Source organism: Frieseomelitta varia, unplaced genomic scaffold, assembly GCF_011392965.1.
Source record: "Frieseomelitta varia isolate USP_RPSP 00005682 unplaced genomic scaffold, Fvar_1.2 scaffold_591, whole genome shotgun sequence".
Lineage (NCBI taxonomy): Eukaryota > Metazoa > Arthropoda > Insecta > Hymenoptera > Apidae > Frieseomelitta > Frieseomelitta varia.
In genome coordinates this window covers 468414-491738 of record NW_025110358.1, presented here as the reverse complement: position 1 = coordinate 491738, position 23325 = coordinate 468414, and the positions used below count along the sequence as shown (strand labels likewise).

The 23325-nt window shown below is 30.8% G+C and overlaps 1 protein-coding gene across 7 annotated transcripts in view; it reads left to right on the top strand.

Annotated features, from left to right (window-relative positions):
• Positions 1-3952: 3952 nt before the first annotated feature.
• LOC122534388 (multiple C2 and transmembrane domain-containing protein) overlaps positions 3953-23325 on the top strand; it is a 35171-nt gene continuing 15798 nt past the window's right edge. For 2 of the 7 annotated variants that reach the window (XM_043664972.1, XM_043664965.1), the window contains exons 1-9: positions 3953-4013; positions 4118-4225; positions 4605-4908; positions 5580-5808; positions 13661-13969; positions 19236-19610; positions 19872-20147; positions 20850-20992; positions 21450-21641. In XM_043664972.1, the coding sequence (XP_043520907.1) occupies positions 13912-13969; positions 19236-19610; positions 19872-20147; positions 20850-20992; positions 21450-21641 (1044 nt within the window). In that variant the 5' untranslated portion in view covers positions 3953-4013; positions 4118-4225; positions 4605-4908; positions 5580-5808; positions 13661-13911. Of the gene's footprint in view, positions 4014-4117; positions 4226-4604; positions 4909-5558; positions 5809-9722; positions 9831-13660; positions 13970-19235; positions 19611-19871; positions 20148-20849; positions 20993-21449; positions 21642-23325 lie in introns of those variants that run through there. The other 5 variants (XM_043664969.1, XM_043664966.1, XM_043664968.1 and 2 more) reach the window with 5 other exon arrangements.

Sequence of the window (23325 nt, the reverse complement as noted above, 5' to 3'; positions counted from 1 at the left end):
CTTTTATGTTGGTTTCACTTACGATGATTAATACGCGCAAATGTATATGCAGGTACGTGTGCGTGTGTGTATGACAAAAAAAAAAAAAAAAAAATGCAAAAGCGATTTATGTAGCAATTGTATGAAATGTCGGGATATTTTTGCGTAGCAAAAATGTGCAAAAATACTCTCGAAGATCACTCATTTTAAAGAGGTGCAATTTGTTTATGGATAAAGTAACTTTTAAATGAAACTCGAACGACAGTCGTAGACGATTTATACACCTCTCGACTTCCTCTTTCTTTCTTTCTTTTTTTTTTTTTTTCATTTTTTTTTTCTACATTTAATGATATACTGTTGTAATTCTCCGTTCTTTTTGGTTTTCTGATTTACAGTATCTTGTATGGCATGCAAATTTTTACGAATTTCTTTTTCTGTTTTCTGAAAATGAAACAAAATAAACTGCATGGAGTTTAAATAAACGTCGGGAACGTAATGAATAAATAAGAAAGCTGTTAATGGTATATAACTTAGGAGTTGCGCTATGTAACCGCATCGCTCAAGTTTCATTTAAGCGACTTTATCGCGATAGGAAGAAACCGAGACGACGTTGCAAATGTATCGGAATGATATTTGAGCAGTGTATATGTATATAGAGGAAAACGTAAGTAGATCGATCTTCTTGCGTGTGCGAGTAATGCGAAAATGCGAAATTGGTGTGCGAGTAAAGTGCCTTCTCACTCGAAGTAATGAATTTCACTTCTTTCGGTGAAAGTTTATTGCTCGTTGTCCGATTATTCGGTTTCACTTCCTTTTCAAAGTTACGAATTCGCCTGTCGAGATGTAACTATTTCCCCTGATGATTAATTTATTTCCCCGATTTTACCGTCTGACCTGAAAATGCTCGATATTGATTAAATAGTTCTTTGTACTTTTCTTTTTAATATACAAGTTCATCGTACTGTTTAAGCTTAAAAAAAAAAAAAAATAGAAAAACAAAAATGAAAGAATCACCGACAGGCGGGTAGTTAGCGTAGAAGAAAAAAAAAAAAAGAAAAAACAAAAAAGAACAGCTCTTTGTAGTTTTTCACATAGTATTCCGGAACTTCTGATATGGTAAGCGTAGAAGTAATCGATCTGAGGTTCTATTAATAAGTCAGACTCAATTATCCCAGACGATAATCTCGTAAAGTAGGCTATTGTTTAATTATTTAATAATAGGCTGTCAATACGTTTTATATTCCAACGTAAAACTACATTCTGCATACCGTGTATGCTTAACGATATTTTTTGTACTTTGTCCAGATAAAAATGGAATCGATTATTTATCGTGATCAACCGTGTACAATCGTAATATCCTGTGATAAGATCATGGGAATTTTTAGTTCTAAACTCCTTTTCTTTGTTATATTCTTCGAAAGAGACGAAAAAGAAAAGCAAATCTGTAAAATGATATAAATATAATGTATATATTATATATTATATTTGTACGTGTGTACATAATATTCAAGATATGTATGTAGATATTTAAAAAATATCGAGGTTCGATGATATATATATATATATTATACATCTGATACAGATATATGTATGTCACTGAGCTTCGATATTCCATATATATATATATATTTGTATTGCGCAATCATTTTATGATCGTTGTTGTCTTTATCTTAAGGCACAATATACTGAAGGAATTTTGAAAAAAAAGAAGCGAAAATTCTTTCACAGTACAAGTCCAATTGTTATACAATGCATGTTGCATTTCGTTGATAGGAAGCGAGGTATCATAATATTACGGTGATAAAGTGTGTAAACCTTCCAACCGTAAGGGTTTCGCAGAAATATCTTCAACCCTTCGGCTGACAAGTGCTTCTTAAGCAACACTTCCGGTCACCACGTTCCTGTTATGTAATTGATGGGATTAAATGCAAAGGGGGGTGCAAGTTACGCCTTATTGAACAGTTTGACGCTCGAACAATTAACGCTAGAAGCGTTCGTTTTATTTTAAAAATTTCCCAAGACATTATTGAATTTTCTAATACATTGACTCACGAAATTATTTGAACATTCTTCATACAAAACATTTACTGTCCGTGTTAAGAAAGAAAAAATTTTAAAATTGTGAATCATTGCAACATTCTGAGAACTGTAGTGAGACACGATTGTTTGTCATAATTGTATTGGCAAAATTTGTAATTAATCTCGGAACAAATTTGCTGTATATAAAAATTAGTATACGGTATAAACATATGATAAGTGTGAAGGATAATCTTGTTAAATATTGAGACATATTAATAAATAGATAATGGGTAATTAACTGATACTTTTACGATCTCTGCGGATTTTGTAATTTCTAAATACATATGTATTCTCAGATTCGTTTTAAATTTTACTAATATAATTCTGATGATCGTGTCTCAATACGGTACTAATGAAATTTAAAACTATTTTACGCAACACACGTGTTCGCAAAGAAGTTTAAATATCTTCGTGAACGACATATTCGCTACTTCATGGTACGTTCGCAACAAGCTTCTGTTCGAAGTTCCGCAGCTTCTCGCACTTTTGCATTTAACACCTTCAAATCATTTGTATCATATGTAACTCTGTTGTTTCTGTGAAATATTTTGACAAGCGCTCTGAAAAGTACATACATTGTTTTCATACGATGAAGTGAAATTACAGAAGCACGTTCTTACGTTTCATCGCATTACGTGAAAATGTAATGCACCCTCTTATCGCGCCCTCTTTAGGAAAAATTTCGTAATCGAACCTTTCAAATTCGCAGGGACTCTCGATACATCGAATATAGGTTATTCATTTGTTATTGCGCGATAATGAACCAAACCAACGTAATTAAGTTACGTTGTATAACAACGTGTAGTGCATAAATCGTGATATAATGACAGTATGTGCTACGTTGATCGAACAATATTATGTCGCGATCGACTTATATTCACGTTGCGTGGCTGATCGCCGAACATAGTTGCCAACATCAGACACATTGTTGCAGATATCGCATCTGCTAAATATAGAGACAGTTTTATCATTGAAATCTAAGAACGTGGAGGAATTCACGACGTGAAATTGCGATTGTATATTTAGTAAAATTTTCTGGGATAGAGAGAAAGATCAGATTTTTCAGTACGTAATTTTACGCCGTGAATGTTGCAGAGTGCGCTGACTTACGAGCAGTTTTACCTTTGTCGGTAATTCAGTTTCACATTATTGACCTTCGTTTGAAAAAAAGATGTTGCAACCGATCGTTACGATATTTAAAATGTGTAATTTTTAATAGTGGAAGAACGGAATTCGAACATTTTGAGGACCAACTGATCTGTTATTAGTGGTAACGTTTGAATTTTATAAATGGCTGTGATAAATCATTTACAACGTGTATCAAGCTTAATAAAAAAAAAAAAGAAAAAAAAGTAACGTATGTATCTCATTTACAGGATGGTAAGCTCGTAGAATTATGACTTTTTAACCTAGGTGTGTCTCGTAATTTTACGGTTGACGTGTAACTGATGTCCTTTCCTTAATGGAAAGACGAATTAAACGAATGAGATAATTTGATGTACAATGTAGTATTCCTGTCTAGATACAAAATATCTTGTAACTTCTAATCGAAAATTCGAGAAAGGTAAAATAAGCGTAAGCATCGTTTCGAAAAAATTTTCGAAAATTTCTAGCAATAAATTTTATTTTACACATGATATTACGTATAAGAAAACTGGAATATTGTTTCAATTCATCACTTCATGATTAAATATTTAAAAAAGATGATCATGACAAGTAAAGAGACTGACCAGTTTCAAATGAACAAGGATGGATACTGAGGAGAAACTTCTTTGCAATGATATACAAAGTTAAGCAGAATATATTTTTTTTATAAATACCTTATTTTTTAATAAAATAATTTCTCTTCATCTGACTTTTGCTCGTATATATATATATATATTTTTTTTTTTAGAGAGCTATGTAACGGGGATACTGGAAAAACAGAAATTGCGTGCGAACGTTGAACAGGTGTGGTACGTTATTCTAATCCATTTAATGTACTTTCCTTAATTAATAAAAACTTAATAGAGAATTTAGTTTCACGTCATGCATTATGAGAGTTTCATTACTGAAATAGAATCCGCCTCCTTTGGCAAAGTAGAGGGTTCTTCAAGAATTCAAGATTACCAGAGAGTCATATATACGTTTCGTAAAAACGTACGCCTCGTTGGATTGGAATATTGAGGTAAATCGATGAAGTATTTTAAGCTTAATAATTTCGTGATCGATGGATTTAATTAAGTGCAATATTTTTTTCAGTCGCATTAAGAAACTCAGTAGTGCGTAAAATATACAAAATGAAAATGATTAATCATGGATATAGAGCAACATACTATTTATAAAAATGTTTTTTGTCGTTTATTTAATAAAATATGTAAGAACAAAAATATTATTGTAAATCATACAGGACAAATTAAGTACTTATTCTTGCTGAAATAATATTTAAAAATTTTTATTAATTTCATTTAATCAGAATGATTAAAAACAGCTGAGATACAATAGAGTTCTATGATTCTATATAATTTTGTATTAAATTTCAATTTTATTTTATGTTATTTATGTAGATACTTTATCGGTCGGTGGAAAATTGACCTAATGGATAAAGTGGGCGATGCTAGAACAATCGTTGCATACGAGCTGCTTATCTATGTTCATTTCCCTGCCTTTTCTTCAATTGTTCATACCGCGCGACCCCTCTTGGAAGCGTCAAAATTTTGAAAGACCTGTTATTGCCCTGCTGGAGACCACGTTGGCGCCGTTATGTCGTGCGTTAACGTCGTCCGCGGAAGCGTGCATGTGCATAGTGATGGCATTGATCCTCCTCTTCACGCGGCATCAACAGCCTCTAGAAAAAAATGTGGCCACTTTGTGAGTATTTAACTGTGTACTTGTATATTTAAACCCGTTAGTCGTACTCACGTTTAGCCGTATCAAATTGCTAGTTAGGACTTTTAAAAATTATATTTGCAATAAGAAAAAAATACTTTTTAAACTCTGTAGAATGAACTGAATGAATTACAATATTGCAATTTGAAATTGAAAATGACAAAGGACGAAATGTTAGTGTTGTTTTTGTTTCAATACTATATACAAATAACTTCTGCTAATAATTAGTCTAAATAAAGTGTAAGATGAAATTAAACGTTTATTGTTTCCATGCTCTAATTTAACTTACATTTAGTTTCCTTTCATCCTGAAGAAATTACGTATTATTATTTAAATAATATACAAGAAAAAAGTATATTATTATTTAAATAATATACAAAAAGAAAAATAAAGAAAATGTAACAAGGAATAGAAGTGGAATCAGTTACGCTGTTTGTATCATATCTAGTTTAAATAAGCAATTATTTAAAAAGAATCTCATGGTACAAACTACAAACTATGAACGTTTCCGTCAAACCCATCGCTACCAATGTATATTACCTCTACCTTTTGCATGACGGTGGTTCGGTTGGGTCGATAAAGCCTCTTTCCCTCTCTATCGCTTTAATACCTCCACGTATCTTCTATTCTAGTCACACTGTTCTCCCCTCCAGCGACACTGCAAAGAATGGGGGTAGGAGTATCCGAGCAAGATGGGGAATCGCAAGTTCTGTCAGTGGCCTCTCGGACACGAAAGCGTTGGGTTTGTGGAGGGTGATACGTTATTTTGCATCTTCCTGCTGGCTCGCCAGAATTTCACGCGGTTGTATAGTTCGTTTTTCGTGTTGATATCATATCGACAAGTGCAGGGTCCATCGCGGTGTTTGTCGAGGCGATCGTAAGGTAATGTGTTCGACATTCAAATTGCATGCTGCTTACACGACATGCTAATAAGTGGCGATGTTTTCGTAACAAAAGTACACGCACACGTATACACTTGTACACGCGAAGGGACATAATTTTTCATTTTAGTGATTTTGACTGTTTATTGGGTTGATTTGTTGATTAAGTTTAATGAAAGAGAGGATGACTGAAATGAGAGAAATGAGAGAACTGAAATGACTGAAATGAGAGAACTGAGAAACAAGGAACAAGATTACGGAAATAAAACGTAATGATATAGTTGCAATATAGTATTTCTAGCAAAACAAATTGTATCGATGCTGACCAACCATATTGATTGTAATTACCGGAGATATTTGTGGAAATTCACGTATATATATATATTTATTTATTTATTTATGACGGATCTCTAATGAGAATTTCATTCTTTGAATATAACATTTCGTATAATTTTCAATATTGCCTAAGTTATGTGCATTACTATGTATTTTAAATTCTCTGTAGATTCATAAATGTCCGCAGACAAAAGACGATAAGGGAAGTAAAAAGAAATAGTTGGAAAGATACAATATTGAAAGTTCGAAATGAGTACGTACATACATAACAAGATTTCACGAGAATTTTAGCAGAAAAGTTCGACGATCGATTCGGATACGCAAGAGGAAATTCGGTTGAGATTTAAGGCACCTATTCTATTGTCGAGAGAATCTTATTAACGTCGTGTTTATTTGATAAAACTAGTAAGAGGATGTATCTTTATGGAAGCTGAATGGACGGGGGGGAAGAAGATTACGGAACCGGATACGACCGTTATGGAATACGTTAATTCCATTCTTGCGCATAAGATTATTCTAATTTTTGCGAACAGTTCATCTTCTGTCGCATTATTGACAAACCATCAAGTTATATATAAAAATCTCAGTTTTCTCCAAATCAGTTTTGGTTCATTCTATATATGCAGGTAACCTCAAAATAAAATTGAAATCTTTTGGATAAATTTGCAATTGATTTTGTTACCAGATTGATTTTAATGTTCAAATAAATACAGTGGAGTTTCTTTAATTTTCTTTTAAATTTCTTTTAATTTTCAACTTGTTTTCAACTTGTTTGAAAATTAAATTTCTAATTCTTCTAGGTTATTAATCATAGATCCGTATTATTTATTTCTCTACAACCGTTGAAGAACTCTGATAATGGAAAACGCTATTTCAATTAAAATTTCAATTTCTTTAATAGATTCTATAAAGCCTGGAAAGTTGAACATACTTAAGAATATTAAGCGTAGCGTTTCAAGGATTCTGTCGAACAACGAGTTTAATATTGTAAATGACGAGATAAGTTTATCTCCGGGTGTAACTTCGGGATATCATGTATTTTTCAAAAACCTAAATCATTAATGTACATAAGAATACAGATCATCCATATTTAAAAAAAAAACGGACAACATTCTAAGCTTGAAAAGAACGTTATGCACTTCTTTGATATAAATGCGATTGACTGCAAATATAAGAATGTTTGCACTTTAAATTTGAATTTCTTTTTAGAAATTATAAAAATTTTTGATATTCCACGTTGCTTCGAATTTTTGAAATTCCTTGATGAAGGCAATATCGTTTATTTTCGAATTTTGACTTTGTGGAATTTATAGTAAAAATGCTTTATATTTATATTTTCTATAACTTTTTATTTATTATTAACGAAGGTATTTTTAATTAAAATAAAATTTGTTACAAAATGACGATATTATTTATTTTTTTAGATATCTAAAATAAGTTTGATACACATAAATATTATGGGTCAAGGGTGGTCCACGTGGCGCTTTATGTCTCAACATATGCCTTATTTCACGTGAATATAATTCGAAATCTTTTTAACTCTTTTAAATACATTCTAAGATTTTAAAATACACATTTTATATCCCTTTTACTATTGTATTTATTAAAAAATAGCTTTTTATATAGAGAGTTTTTATTATATATATTTATAGAAAATGCTTTATTTGGAAAACTTTTGTATTTAGAATAGATAACTATAATTTCATTATCAAATTTGTTGCTATTATTTGAAAGAATTAATACTTATAACTTATAAAATTATAGTATTTCACTAATAATATTAGGTAATTCAGTATTAGAGAATGGATTATTAAATGATAATTTATAATCATTTTCAGGTGAAACTAGTATTCAATAACTTTAATCGCATCAATTTCGGGAATTTCTTCCGAAATATATTGAAGTATATTGATTGAATTGAATTTGCTGTTGCATGGCGATTGAAGAATATTTGTGACAATCATACATGAATTTTTTATGTTCGTCTCTAGAAATTGAATCAGTTTAATTGTTTTAATTAACGCGTAATCGTATCTCTAGTTCTTCAGATTGTTCTTTATATAAAGAGAAACGAGAAAGGTATTTGTAAAGAAGAAGAAATCAAAAATCATTTACCAGAGTGGAAACAAAGAAACAAACCGGAGAAATTCAGTTGGCTGGTTATTTGCATATCAAATTTCCGTGAGGACTTCAACAATTGCTAACCGAGTTAACTTGAAGTATCCTTTGGCTGGTGGTCTCGCTGGTAACGTGGAATTGAATTAAAAATGAAATCGGGCAGTATTGTCGATGATGAGTATTCTACAAGTCGGATTCGGGTCGGATATTTACCAAGTAATATTATTTATTCTTTTGCGTCGTTTTATAAAATTCCGCAGTGGCGCTATTTTCCATCTTGACAAAATAAAAGCGGAAGATCACAGTTATTTAAGCGGCTCTTCGGTTGGACGTTGGAATTAATTAAGCCATTGTTCTCTTACTTTCTGAGCAACATCTTTCTACATTGAATGTATTTGTGCTGGCAAAAACCAATGGTATACTAGATTACAAAGTTTTAAAGGATTAATTTATTAAGGAAGCATGATGTTCTTAGATAGTCGTTTATTTTCACGAGAAGTTGTAACGAGGAAGATCTTTTGATCATTTTATTGGAGAATGGTTTTGAGTAATTGTTGAACGAGAGGGCATTTAAGTGGGTTTCAGGTCAGAGATAAAGAAAGTGAGGTTATATACAATATGGAGAAAGGTTAAAACTGCCCGTGCAAAGTGTATCATTTAAATGATGAATTCAAGATATTATATTAGTGGCGACAGGATAAATTTCTGTAACTAGTCTTTTAATTTGAGTTTAAATTTCATATTTAAATTTAAACTTTTGATTAAAATTCAAACATTAAAATACTAACTAAATTCAAAGTCGAATTCACATATTTCCAAATTCGATTTTAATATTCTTTATCATTTTGATTTTAATTTCTTTTTATAAATACTCAAACACGAAGATTCTAGAATAATTCATGTACCAATAGTGATACCAGTTATCATTCGAAGGCCATTTAAAACGCTCCCCCAGGAACTCTTTAATTGATCAAAACGAAGTCAACTGAAACCACTTCTATTAACTCGGTGAACCAATTAAAAGTTGCATTACAGAACTTAAATAAAAGACAAACGCAAACGTATATCTAGGAACTTAAATGAGGCAGGTTTATATTTTTAGATTTCCGTTGCCGTTATTTGTTTATCGGTTATATTTCCTTAGTAACTTCCGCCTTCCTCCGTACTTCATGCTGAAATCTAGAATTTATTTCATTATATATTCCATAGTTTTTGCAATTCAACCACTCTCCTCTACGTATAAAGTTTATGGCATTATTATTTTGGTCACAGTAAAATCACGGTCTTGTCTGTAAGTTTCTTTTGATTAAAAATAATAATGAATTTATTAAAAAATCGGTTATTTTGAAAATAACTTTATTAATAAATTAAGTGTTAAGATTAATTATAAGTTACCATTGGCTTTATGAATATAAATTATTTCTTGCTTATAAATTTATGTACGTAATGTATTTTAGTGTTTAATTCTACGGATTTAATTCAAGAATAACAATGCAGAACGTTTTTGAAGAAACTTCTTTCACGTTGATATATAACTTCGAAGGTGATATTGATATTTTTACTTGTAATGTGAGTATGATACTTAATTGTACTACAAGTAGTAACTAACTAGATCTTGTAAAGAATTTTACCGTTAGACGTATCGAACTTCACCTACCTTTCTACTAATATAGGGTTTCTCAGTCACGTGTGAATAATGTTTAAGCAAAACAGTTAAGTAGTGTGTAAACATCTAACTAGAACATTAGCACTAGTGCTATCTCAGAAGCTAAACGCATCTGTATTCATTCAAAGTGCATCTGTATTCATTCAAAGTTAAACAAAATGAAATTAAGTTTCTATTATATTTCTTAACATTATTGAATAGTTCAATATTCAATGAACAAAGAGAGAATAAAGTGATTTCACGTATTAATTTGTGCATAATCCGTTGTTTGTTAATTTGTTAGAAAATTTTTGGAAATTCGAGCCTTGAAGGCGGAAATAATTTGCATAGTATTCACGCAATCGTGAATCATCTTGGGTAGCTTCTATTTTTTTCATTGATGTTGGTCAATGTCATAAATTAAACAAATTTATGGAATCGATGAAAGTGCACAAAGCAATTACCATGGATATGTTTCACATTTTTCCTTTTTTTACATTTGTTTTGTGCAAATATATATAGATGTATCATTTTATTGTAGAAATAATTTTACGCGAGAATTTATATTTGGATTTTTATATGAAAATCGTTTGGGATTAAAATTGTAGAGAATATATTTGTTGCAAAGCGATTAGCTTTGAAGAAAATTCAGTTTGCAGGATAAAATAGAAATGAACTTTTGAATATTAAACAATCCAACAAAAAAGATTTATTCGTGACTTTTAAATTATTTATTTTTTTAGAATTTAATAAAGAGGGCAATTTATTAATTCGTTATATTGATTTACTTTATAGGCAATTAAAAGGCAATTAAAAAGCATACCATAACATATTTGCGGTACATGTTATTCAATAATGTAGGATGCTATTAAGGCGTAACACATATCACAATTTATTAATATTACAAGCGACACTGTCAACACACGCCTTATGTTATTATTATACATTTCACTCACTTTCAATCAGTTTACAGTATATCAGTTCAGATACGCGTATTCAAAGACAGATCTACATACATACATATGCATGTAATCATTTTCCCTTTTTACTGTTCTCACGTTAACTATGTTTTATTCTCTCTATATATACCCATACTAAGGATAGGTTATTTCTGTTTCTGAGAAAACAGTGTGTTAGTCATATTTTCACATTATCCTACAAAATATCAAATGAATACTTTTCTGAGTACAAACCGCATTAACTTATTGACTACGATATATTTTAATACCTAAAACTGGTTCTTCAATTAGGAGTAATCATAGTAATCTGAAATTGTTTTTTCACCACACTTTCATTTATTAATTCTCACAATCAAGTACATTTTATAATTATTTATAATAAATACATCTACGTATTACTTGCAGCACGACAATTTTGGGTACACATGCTTATTAAAAGATTCATTAAAGGTCGATAATACTCCCTCCGTTCCAAATTAGTTGTCACATCAGTTGTCGCTGTATAATAAAATACACAAATGTAACTGTGCTATTTGGAACGCGGTGTAATGTATTAAGATATCCTGTAAAAATATTGCGCATTTATTCTATTTATTATTATTCTTAAAACCATTCATCGAAGTAAAATATGTTGACATAGAAAACATTAAAAGAATTATAAGTAGATTATAGATATTTATATTATTAAAATAATGAATAATTTTATTAATTTGTTACCTAGTTCATGTCATTAAAAATAATGAAAAGATTAGGACATATTTGTGACATGTATTAAATATTATAATGTAGTACAATATTTATAATATTTACCATACATTTACTATATTATTTATTATTAAATATTATACTTTGAGTATTTCATGTATTTTTTGCTATCATATATTTTGTGCATATTTGTCATTTTTCATAAGTGCATAAAAATCCGCTGTCTATTACGATATTTTCAACTGGAAATTTCCAATTATGTAACACTCCATTGTTCATTTTATATTAGTTGATAAACACGAATTTTTAAATACTCAATATTTTTAGGATATCCTAATATGTATAAGGATTAAATTACATTTACAAGTGTGCTGCGCAAAGTTGTATAGATAAAACTGTGCAGTCACGCAAGATGCGCAACAGATAGTACGTACATACATATTATTGTATAGTATTTGAACTGATGTATGATGTATACCTATATCAACATTTGTTGAATATCCCGATTCAGTGCGAGTTAGCGAGTAATAAATTAGAATCAGGCCAAACATATACAATTTTATCGTACGACGTAATACTACTAAAGTAAGATTGAATGTATTGATTGACCAATGTTATTTCTTCTTCAGTGGCATGCCACTTCAGAATAAAGATGCTGTTGTACAACGAAAGATAAAAAAAATATATATTTAGAAAGTATAGATGAAGGAGGATACATCATCAAAGATCGTATTTATACATATGTATATAGCTATATTTCTTTCTAATCTTTTTTTTTTTTTTTTTTGTTTAATTCTAAGTGTTTAAAATAGATGTAAGCGCAAAATATTCAGTAAATAATCGATTTCATTATGAGTTTGATTTGAAAAAGATAAATTCCTCCGCTTTTGTACGATTAGCATAGTTTACTACAATAAATTATATAATACATTAAATACTACAATAAATTATAATACATTAAATTATAATACAAATTCTCATGCAACAGAGGAGAACTAGCCTTGACCAGTCAATACATTTGACCTGCACTTTAATTTACGTGCCGAGAAACACTAAATTGCGTCGGATTGTGCACGTTTGATAAGTGCCGAGATACAACAAAGGAAATTACGCATTTATACGCGTGTACACTTGAAGTCACAGATATTGGCCGCTGAGAGTTATTTAGGGATTTACTGCGCTTGACTATTATTTGCTAATCTAATTCAAAGATTTTACTTGCAATTCAAATCTTTTGAATTCAAATTAGCTAATCTAGTGGAAAATGGATATCTAAATCAATCTCATACACATGTACATATATCTAAAGCCAACTCTGTCGAGAGAATCAATATGATCAAGTATAAAGTTAGAGCTAACTTTATACCATTAACTTACCCCCCTGTTATTTCTTGGAAATTAAGGAACAGTTGAAAGAAGTTCAACTTTGAAGCATGAAACCAGCAGACTGCAGGCTATTGCAAGTGTAAAAATAGATTAATAGAGGTTTCAAGCTAATTGAATATAAGAAAATTGAAGTCATGTTTAATAGAAACAAATGTAGTTATTTATTTCAAGTAAAGAGTAAGTCCATACCGATTAAATGCTTGTAAGTTGTTTGAAATGAGATGACTTGAATAGTATGAGCTTTAGTAACCAGCTTTAATTATCTAGAGGTCTTACCTCTTCTATAAAATTCAGTATAATAACATAAGGAAACTTCCCTTTGTTATGCTTTACAAAATAATTCTTATCAACCAATATCTGAATGAAAGCATAGCTTAGAATTTAAATAGATATGTACAGTATTATTCTTTTTCTTTACATTTATTGTAAATGTAATATTAGGTATAAAATACAATAGTAGCATTATACATTTCTTAATGCTATTGATGTATATAAAAGTATAAAATATAAAGTTATACTGTTAGTAATAATAAATGTTGTGTCATCTTGTGCATAGTTTTGCGCATGTGTCGTGTTTGATTTTCGGATTCGTCTACAAATCTCGCTTTAAATTCTGTTTGAATAGAGTTACCGGTACCCAACCGTTGATATAAATGAAAGTTCATGGTATCACAGTCTCATGATTGTTTCATCTATCACGGCAGTTGATCGTGTCAGCTTGAATCGCAAAAAGCATGGAGCAGCGTTGACGGGATCCAAGAACATCTGGGGAGGGATTCGCTGATGGTTCCCGTGGAAACTCGGGATATGCGGCCGGTGGCCGATGTTCCTTAGGTTCGTTGATCTCCCGACGAAATCATGCTGTCGGCATGCGGCAGACTGGCGCACTTCAAGAAGAGATTAAAGGCTCGCGAGCTGGAGCTTCGATATACAAACCGCGTATTCGGTGGATAAGATGAGCAAGAGCGTCGAGCTACTCGCTGGGTCGGAGGACAGTGAACAGATACAAGTGGGTGAGTGCGCTAATCCTCCTGATCATTTGTTCTCCACCTTTAATTACTGTTATTGTTATTTATGTGGGAATTACGTTGAGACATTGTATCTTGACTCTGGATCAACTCTCAGAAATTTAGACGAATTCTGAATAACTTACTGTTGGATAGTTCGTTAATTCCTCGAGAATTGGAAGATATTGACTTCTTAAATATTTGGTGATGGTTATTTTATTATAAGTGTTATGTGTTATTGAGTATTATGATGATTTTGTATGTTTTTAATTTCATCTTTTTTTAATACCTGAGCAAGTGTGTTAATTTTATATTTCTCTTCATGTCCTTTTGTTTGTGTATATTGTACCATATTTGCAGAGTGAAAACCAACTATATCCATTTAAAGCTATTGAATCTTATGTTTTTCAAACATAATGTTCTTTAGACTTCTTTCTTCTTTAGAGTATGATTTCCTTTAGACGTCTAGAGGAATTTGAAAAAGTTTTCTATTTGAGAGAACATCTTGGAATCTCTTTATTTTGTCATGTAAAACAAATTTTACTTTTTCCTGTGTGTTTTGATGTTCTATCTCATGTTGTTACTCGTTATTAATTATTCGTCACTAGAACCTGTCCATTCTTTTAAGTATCTATCTACTGTTTTTATTATTATTTCTTGTTTGATATGTTTATTTATTTATATTATCCTTTTCTTGAACTGTGCATTTTATTTTTCTATCATTAAAAACTTCTTTTTTTAGTATCCTTGCATTGTTTTTTTTCTAGTATTAAAATTTTCCTTTGAAATGTTAGACTTTTCTCGTTTCTACAATCTTCTCTCAGAATACTTTCCCTGAGGAGATTGCTTTCTCAAATACGGTAATTTTTCCAAGTTCCAATTTAATCACGGTCGAAACTAATCTAGAAAGATGTTGGACGTAGAAAACCCGTAGCTTGATAGATTATTTCCAATCACTGATCCGGTCTGGACATATACTGTAGGACAGGTACTGTTCACTGAAGCACATGTATATACATCTTTTATATACATTATACATTTTCAACGGAATAAAAGCCGCAGCAATATTCTCAATAGTTTCATAATCATCAAGAAACCATCTTGGAGAAAATGACTACTAACTGACCACATGGTAGACGTTCTTGACTGTGGATGTAGATAATTGATCAGAGGAATATAAAGGAATTCATTTGATTATTGTTCCTCATTCTCTCTTCGACGATAACACTTAATAAAAAATTAATCCTCAATTGATACAATATTTTGAGTTACAGACAATTTCATTCGGCTTGAATTAGAATATTTAATCAGATATTTAAGTATTTAACTGTTAAATTCTGAGCCTATAATTTTATTTTCTGTTCTAATAATCTCTGACACATAACATACAAAGTTTAAATTAAAACTAAACATTCAAAATTAAATAAATTGCTAATCTAAATTGCCGTGTCACTTATAATTCAAGGATCTGTTCTTTCCTTTTCCTTTTAATTAACAAAATTATTAAAAACATAATTAATCATTTAAAGCCTAATAAAAAAGTTATTACTGTATCGGATACAATCATTTTGATTTTGTTAATAGATACTTCGTTAACTTTGATTTTTTCCCCCATTTAAATCACTTGAAAGCTATTAGATAAAATCTGGATTCGACTGATCACGGTCAACAAGGTTCAACGAGGTTGCATAGCCGGTAATTAATTACTATTAAATCTATTTTCATACGATTACGTAAACCCATTAAATCTTGTTTAGTCGCCATCACTATCATGTCAATGGATTAAGCAGTCTTTTTATATGTAATAAATTCAGTTGAAATCAAATAATTCAATAAGTAATAAATTTAGTTGAAATGAATCAGTATACTAATATACTAATTTTAGTTTTCTTGAGTCATATGTTAATTTATAAATAGAAATTATGAGTCTGTATACAATTGGTTATCTTGGCTCTTTATTATCTCCCAAGATAGAAGTATAATTGATGAAAGGAATGTGGTGAACATTCTTAAATTGAATTCTTCCATAGAATTGTTTGATGTAATACCTAAAATTGCATGTATTATTTTATATATTTCAGTAGACATTGTTTCAAAGTTGAAGATATAGTAAGAATTCGACTTATATTGTGTAGAATAATTCACAGGGAAAGTAAGCATAAAATTTTTACTAGAGATTGATTCATCGTTTTAGTAGATTCTAACACGTATCACACAGAGTAGTTGGTAAAAGTATAAAATGTTTACATACTAAAGATTATTTAAGGGTATATAAGAGTCTGGTCTTATATAGTGCAGAATAATTCATTAATGAAAAAGATACATTTCTTTTTATCATCTTCTTGTAATTACATATATTCAATTCAGTAGAATACTTTTGATTGTCAGAACCACGTTCATTTCCTTCAGTGGATTGAGATTGTATTAAGATTATTTTCGACGAATCTCAATGAAATCTAATAACTTTGAATTCTCATTCGAAAGATTTCTTCTCCCATAAAATGATCTTGTTATTCGAAAATGTTGCTTAGATATTCATAATGTTGTTGTCATTCGATCCCCGTAGAGGCAAGTGTAATGTATTTTTCTTGTATTCTTTATCGTTATTAAAATCATTTCCCTAAAACTAAACTGTAGCTACATCAATAACCTTTTAACCGAAACACGGAGTATTTCTAATTCCCTATACTATTTCCAATTTACTGCACGCTTTGTGGCGTTTTAGCAGCTTGGCTAAATGTCATTCGTTCTTATCCCCTCGTACTTTTAGAACGAATAACGTACATGTATGGTGATACACGATATATATACATATTTACATGTGTATGCATAGAGCAGAATAGGAAACTCATATATTTATTATTTCATACGTACTGAAAATTCTGACTTTGTCGCAGAAAGTCAAACCATTTTTAACAGTGCTGATGAAATTTCAAAATATTTGATATAACACATGCATAAATATAAAGTATATACATAAAAATTTTTCTACGCAAAGTATTCAAATATCCGTGCTGGTAGAAATTCTAAAAGAGATTATATGTAATATGTATAAGTACGTATATATTAATGCCCTGAATAGTTCCAATATAAACATACTAATAATCCTATAAACAAGTCTAAATGTTGCTGTATCTACCTATTCTTATATTACCAACTTTAATTTATTCATAATTTTGTTTTTTTTTAATTAAACTCGACCCTTATAAAAATTATCAAAATTTATCTCAAGCATCTAATAATAGTAATAAAGCCTATCACTATAAATTCAAAATTGCTTCCGTGCGACGCCGGAGCGAGTCGCTAGTGAACTACATACATATATTATACCTTGTACTTTAATGGTGCACGTAAACAGTACATAAACCGTTAATATCTCTGTTCAAAAGCCTACTGGAATTGGTGCAAGTTAAATTATGAAATTTCAACTATACAATTACGCGTGGTTAATAAGTTGATTGCGCGAGATCATGAATTATATACATATAATAGGTGTGCCGTGTTGTTAAAGCAAAATGATACCTCCAATTTCTCGTTTTATATGATTCAAGATATTGAAAAATAAGGGTATTTCACTTTTAGGCATTATACTTTATTTATTCACTGGTAAATAACTATTTTTCTGTTCGTTAACATGAATCTTTTATTTTTATTGTATTAGTTATTATCATATTCTTTTCTTTTTTTTAAGTTAAATTATGTTAAATAAATCCTATTTATAGTTACGTTCAACGATATTCAGAGACTCGAAATCAGATATCGGGTAATCATGGGATTAATTGCTTGGAAGATGGTATGTGAGGGTTTACACATGACAAGCAACCCGATATTGTGTTGCCTCTAAGAATAGGAACATTGTTCCTGGAAATGGCTACTGCCTGGGGAAGGGCTGGGTGCTGTTTGGTAAGAAGTCTGTAAGGTACAGAATAGTAAGTGTTTGGCTTAAAACTTATGAATTCAATGCATAGGTCGACTAGTTCTTGCCATGAGAGATTTTTTTTTCTTTCTTTATAATTTCTGATCTACCTATATATGTATCTACATATCGATCTATATCTATTGATGTTTTGTTATTTATATTTTACCATATTCTCCGTTATTTAATTTATAAATTCTTTTATTAACATATATCAATATGCATATGAATTATTGTATTCATGTGAATGAACTTGTTATAGATACAAAGTATTCAAAGATAATTGCAACACAAGAAATTTCTTATAGAAGAATAGTAATGAATTAAAAATTGCATTTGAATAATAATTTTTTAGATGTACATATGTGATTGATTGACGAGTTGCTCTAGATTTGTAGGTGGCAGCTTTGTGAAATGTCCTAGTTTCATCCGGATTATTTTTTCATTTTCATACGAGTTCATGGATTATTTGAAATCGATATAACTATTTCTAGAGTTGTAAAAATTTAAATGATTTAATAATTTGGTTACTGGAGATGGAGTACCTACATATTGTACGTATATTGGAGAATATTACTCTCTCGTTGGTAGTGATTAAATGCTTTTGTGAACGTTATTGTAACGACCTCATTGGTGGAATTAAAGGCTCAGATGGCTTTCTCGTGGTTCTTGAAAATCGATCGCGTATACGTGTTGGATATGTGAGGCTTTCCATTCTTCTAGTCTAAAATGTTTAAATATATTAATTTTTTGCAGATAAAATCTGATCTTTTCAACTTCTATTTTAACTCGTTGATCAATACATATAATACAAGGACTGTATTTATATAAGTTATATGCTAAGCCAGATTATTATCTCCTATTTGGACATTCATAATTATTCATATAATGTTATTTATAAATTATACAAATATATTTTTATTTATAAAATTTTAGCGGTACTATGTATCTATAAGAAATTTAAAATTTAAAAGATTTAAAATTAATTAATATGATTATCAAATTAATAAGATTTATCTAATAATAATTAAATAATTGTAGGTATAACTTATATAAAAGTTATACACATTATTTAATATCTTTAATGTACCTATTAATATATTTAAATGTATTTGGTGAAAGAAATCTTTATTTTATTCAGGTGTCATTTCTTCAATTGCGTTATAAAAAATAATAAATATATAATTTGCACAAACATCTATAGTGTATGATACGTAATTATTTATTTCGTGAAATATTGACGGTATTGCACGATATTGTGAGATATATTAGGTATAATGATATTGTTTTCCTTGAAAGTTGGCTTTGCTATAAATAAGTCAAGTGATTATGTAACACGAGGAATAATTTTTCCAGATAGCAGTCTCGTGGAGGAAAGATCCCGACTGAACTTGAACGGGAGCCGTCAGCTCTCGAAAAGCGCCACGGAGCTCCGGAACAACGACAGCAGTTCGCCGTCACGACGCGGTGAACAGACCGATTCTGGTGTCGTTCATCATCATCGGCATCATCGGCACGCCACCTCGGTGGCGCAACGTACACATATCTTCTTCGCAACCTTGAAGAGCCGTTGGAGTCGAAATAGGAGCAAGGAACGAAAAAAATCGAAAGATGCTGGGACCGTGTTATCTCAGGGTGTTGAATCCGATTACGCTGCCGATTACTCTTCCGAACATAGTAAAAGTTCATCGGCCACGCAGAGTCCTGCCAGACACTATCTTAATCATCCAGGTATCTATTTCTTCATTTTTAATCATTCTTTAACCGGGAATGAGTTAATTTATCAAGAGGTTAATGATAATTACGTATTTACGAATGGACAATTTAAAAAAATTCGAAATCAAATGAAGATTCATGTCATTTTTCAATATCGTATTTGGAAAATTAACGATTCACATTAAGTTAGGCTATGTTGCCGAATTTTGATATTACTGTGCATATTCTAGAATCAATACGTTATGTTTAACGTGTTTCACGTTTTTTTATGTGTAGAGTCGCCGTTGGTATGCGGAGGAAGGCAGAATGTCGTGACAAGACCGGAAGATAGCCCTGGAAAAAGCAGCGAAGCACATTCGAAAGGATCCTTAAATTTTCAGCCGTCAAAGGAGTCGACCGAGGAAGCTCGAGGGTCGATCAGCCAGGATGATAGCGCGTACCTTCAAGAAGAAGTCACACGAAGGAGAGAATTGGCATTGAGGCAGCATGCTTTTTTCCAGCTTCGTTTGCACATCAGAAGAGGGGCGAATCTTGTTGCTATGGATAGATGCGGTGAGATAAACTTTCATTTTTTCGTTTCTTCTTCACTTCCTTTCATTAATGTGTGAAGGTAGAACTGTATATTTCAGTGTACTAACTAGCTATCTTTGGAAAAATGTGTGAGTGACTGTGAAAGAATTGCAAGTTAGTTTAAATTAGTCTTTTCTATGGACGTCAGAATTGTTATGTATTTAAGATTGAAATAATTTTTTATAATTGTGCACTAAACAATAATAGCAGCTGTGTAATTTATAATAATTAAATAACTTTAATAAAATTTGTATATTTATTTTACTTTTAGATACGATATTAATGTTTTGAATATTCATAAAAATGTTAAATTAAAGTGGTTCATAATAGTTTAAATTTTTTAATAAAACATAATAAAAAATTAGTACCATTTTATATGTAGAAGAAACGAAGTATTTCTTCCTCTAAAACTTAACCTTTCTCTATTATATGTAGAATATTTAAAAGAACCAATCTGCTAAGAGTACTATTTAGAGGGGAAGCAAGGTCATATCAAGATACATATATCACTGAAGTTTAACATTTTCCAGTTCTATTTTATCAAACGGAGAACACGACTTGTCCCACTTTCATGTAATCCCTCTTTCAGAATGTTGCCGAAAATCGCGATAAAATTTCGATTAAGCAAATAACCATTCTTTAGAATAGAATTGAAAAAAACGGGACATCAATTGTATGTTCCAGGTGCCAGTGATCCTTATGTGAAAGTGAAAAGCGGGGGTCGATTATTGCACAAATCGCGGACAGTTCATCGCGACCTAAATCCAGTTTGGGACGAGAGTGTAACTCTGCCAATAGAAGATCCTTTTCAGCCTCTCACGTTCAAGGTAAGTTCTTTATCGTTCTATTTATCTCGATATAATTATCTATTGATTATTCCGCGAGAGCCATATTGATCGTCATTATGGCCCATCATTATGGTACCGACTGAATTATGTATAGATAAATAAAATAAGAATAGAGAATTTTTTAATTAAATTCTTTTTCTTAAATTTTTAAATTATATTCTTTTAATTAAATTTTTTTCTCAGCTCAGTTACACTTTGTTTTTGAAAAAAGAAAAAAATAAATTTATTTAAAATAAATTTTTTATATCCCTTTCATTAACTTTAGCTGTAATTAAGCATTTACAAAAGCTTATGAGAGAAAATTAAATTTATTGCATATAACACATGTTCTTTTTGTTTATTCTTAGTCCCAGAACGTGTCGAGATAGTTCTCGGGATTTTTATCAGTTTCTTGCTCTTTCTTTCGACTAGCAAAAGACCTTGGTCGTTTCGACAGGTCTTCGACTATGATTGGGGCCTCCAGGATGACTTTATGGGCGCAGCGCAATTGGACCTCACCCAGATGGACCTAGGTCAACCGCAGGATGTCGTGTTGGAATTGAAAGATCACAACAGACCCAAACAACATTTAGGGGAGATTTTTTTGACCATCACTCTTTGGCCAAAGAATCAGCAAGAAAAGGAACAGGTATTCTTATTGTTCTTTTGTAATTTCTTCAAATTTTACTTTTAATTTAAATTCCTTTATCATTTTAAATAAATTTTTAAATAAGTTTTTTTAACCCTTTGTTTACCAGTGTCTTAATAACTGCGGCTCGTAGTAAGAACAAAATTAACGTTTGATGATTAAAAACCGAAATTACATCTATAAATTACATCGACAGAGCAATTAAGCAGGATCAGAACAAGGGAGCTTTAGTTTAACAATAAGATATAGACGGCGATCGTTCAGCTTATGAATATATCTAATGAAGATGAAAGCTTGTCCAAACTAAGCTCTAGAGCTTATTTAGTCTGTTCATCTCGTCATCTATTTACTACAATAACTATCAAATTGAATTTCTTATTTAGTTCATTTCTTTTGCAGTACTTTCCTAGTATTTAAATAATTTTATTTATAACAACATTATGACTCTCTTCACAAATAGTATTTTTTGCATTTAAAATTAATTTGTTTTTGAAAAATTTATTAGGGTCTATTGAAATACACGGCGTTTAGTATACTCTAAATTATTTATGTTTATCCTATTACACCACTTTATGTATACGATCTTGTTACACGATTCTTTGTAGTTGTAACAGATTAATCAGTGAAATCAGTAGATAATTAAGTTCTAAATTCTCTTTGTCTACCTTAATAACGAAACTTTAGCAGCAAAATAACACCGAACGACCGATTATTTGATCTGAAATTGCATGCCGTTATCGAGGCTTAGCAGCCACGATTCAGAATTCATAAACACAGATAGTATCGAGGAATTTGCATATTATGGTGGCGATAGGGGCATGTAGATTGTTGTGCCACTTTGACAAACGTTATCTTTCTAGCACAAGCAGTGAACACAATTTTAAGTTCAATGGACTTGCATATGAATGAGTAGGTATAATATACATACCTAATAATGTGTATAATTTTGTATGCAAAAAGAACGTGTAAATTTGATATTCTATGACACTTACAGGCAACCGTGTTATGACTATAATATGACTGGCGCAACCTTTATGTCGGGAATTAATTAATGCCAACTAATTGTAAGTTTCATCGCAGTCGAAAACTAGTGCCATCTGGAAGGATATCCATTTATTCTCCTTTAATGCGATTGATAGTTGACAATAAGACAGTACCTGATAGGCAATATTTGTCCATCAAATTTGATTTTTCGAGAAACGATATTTCATATGTATAATAACATTATCAGTCGTCATAGTGTTAAAGTAAATTCAAGTGGGATTGCAGCTCGTTGGTCGAGTTTCATGTTCGTTATTGTGTCGAAGGAATATTCGATTTTTATTCAATGCACACCGTAAACAATCACCCCTGGCAAGTATTAAATGTTGTGTATGTCCATTCGAACAATTCGACGTTTCAGTGGGCAGATGCTTCCTACGCAATGGAATATCGATAAACGATAAGTCCGTCGAGTATGAACTTTGACAAGCTGCAATTGGAACGCAAACCGTGTGCATGAATTGTCAAAGCGTATGCCATGAAGAGAGACCTATTAACAAATTGCTCGTTTTCTGTAGAAGAACAGGTTAGGTTATTGTTTATAGTTTATCGATACGATATATATTTTGTTTTTTTCCTAATAAGCAGACTATGGATGTTCATACATTTATGAAAATATCTGAAATATTGATATTATATATTG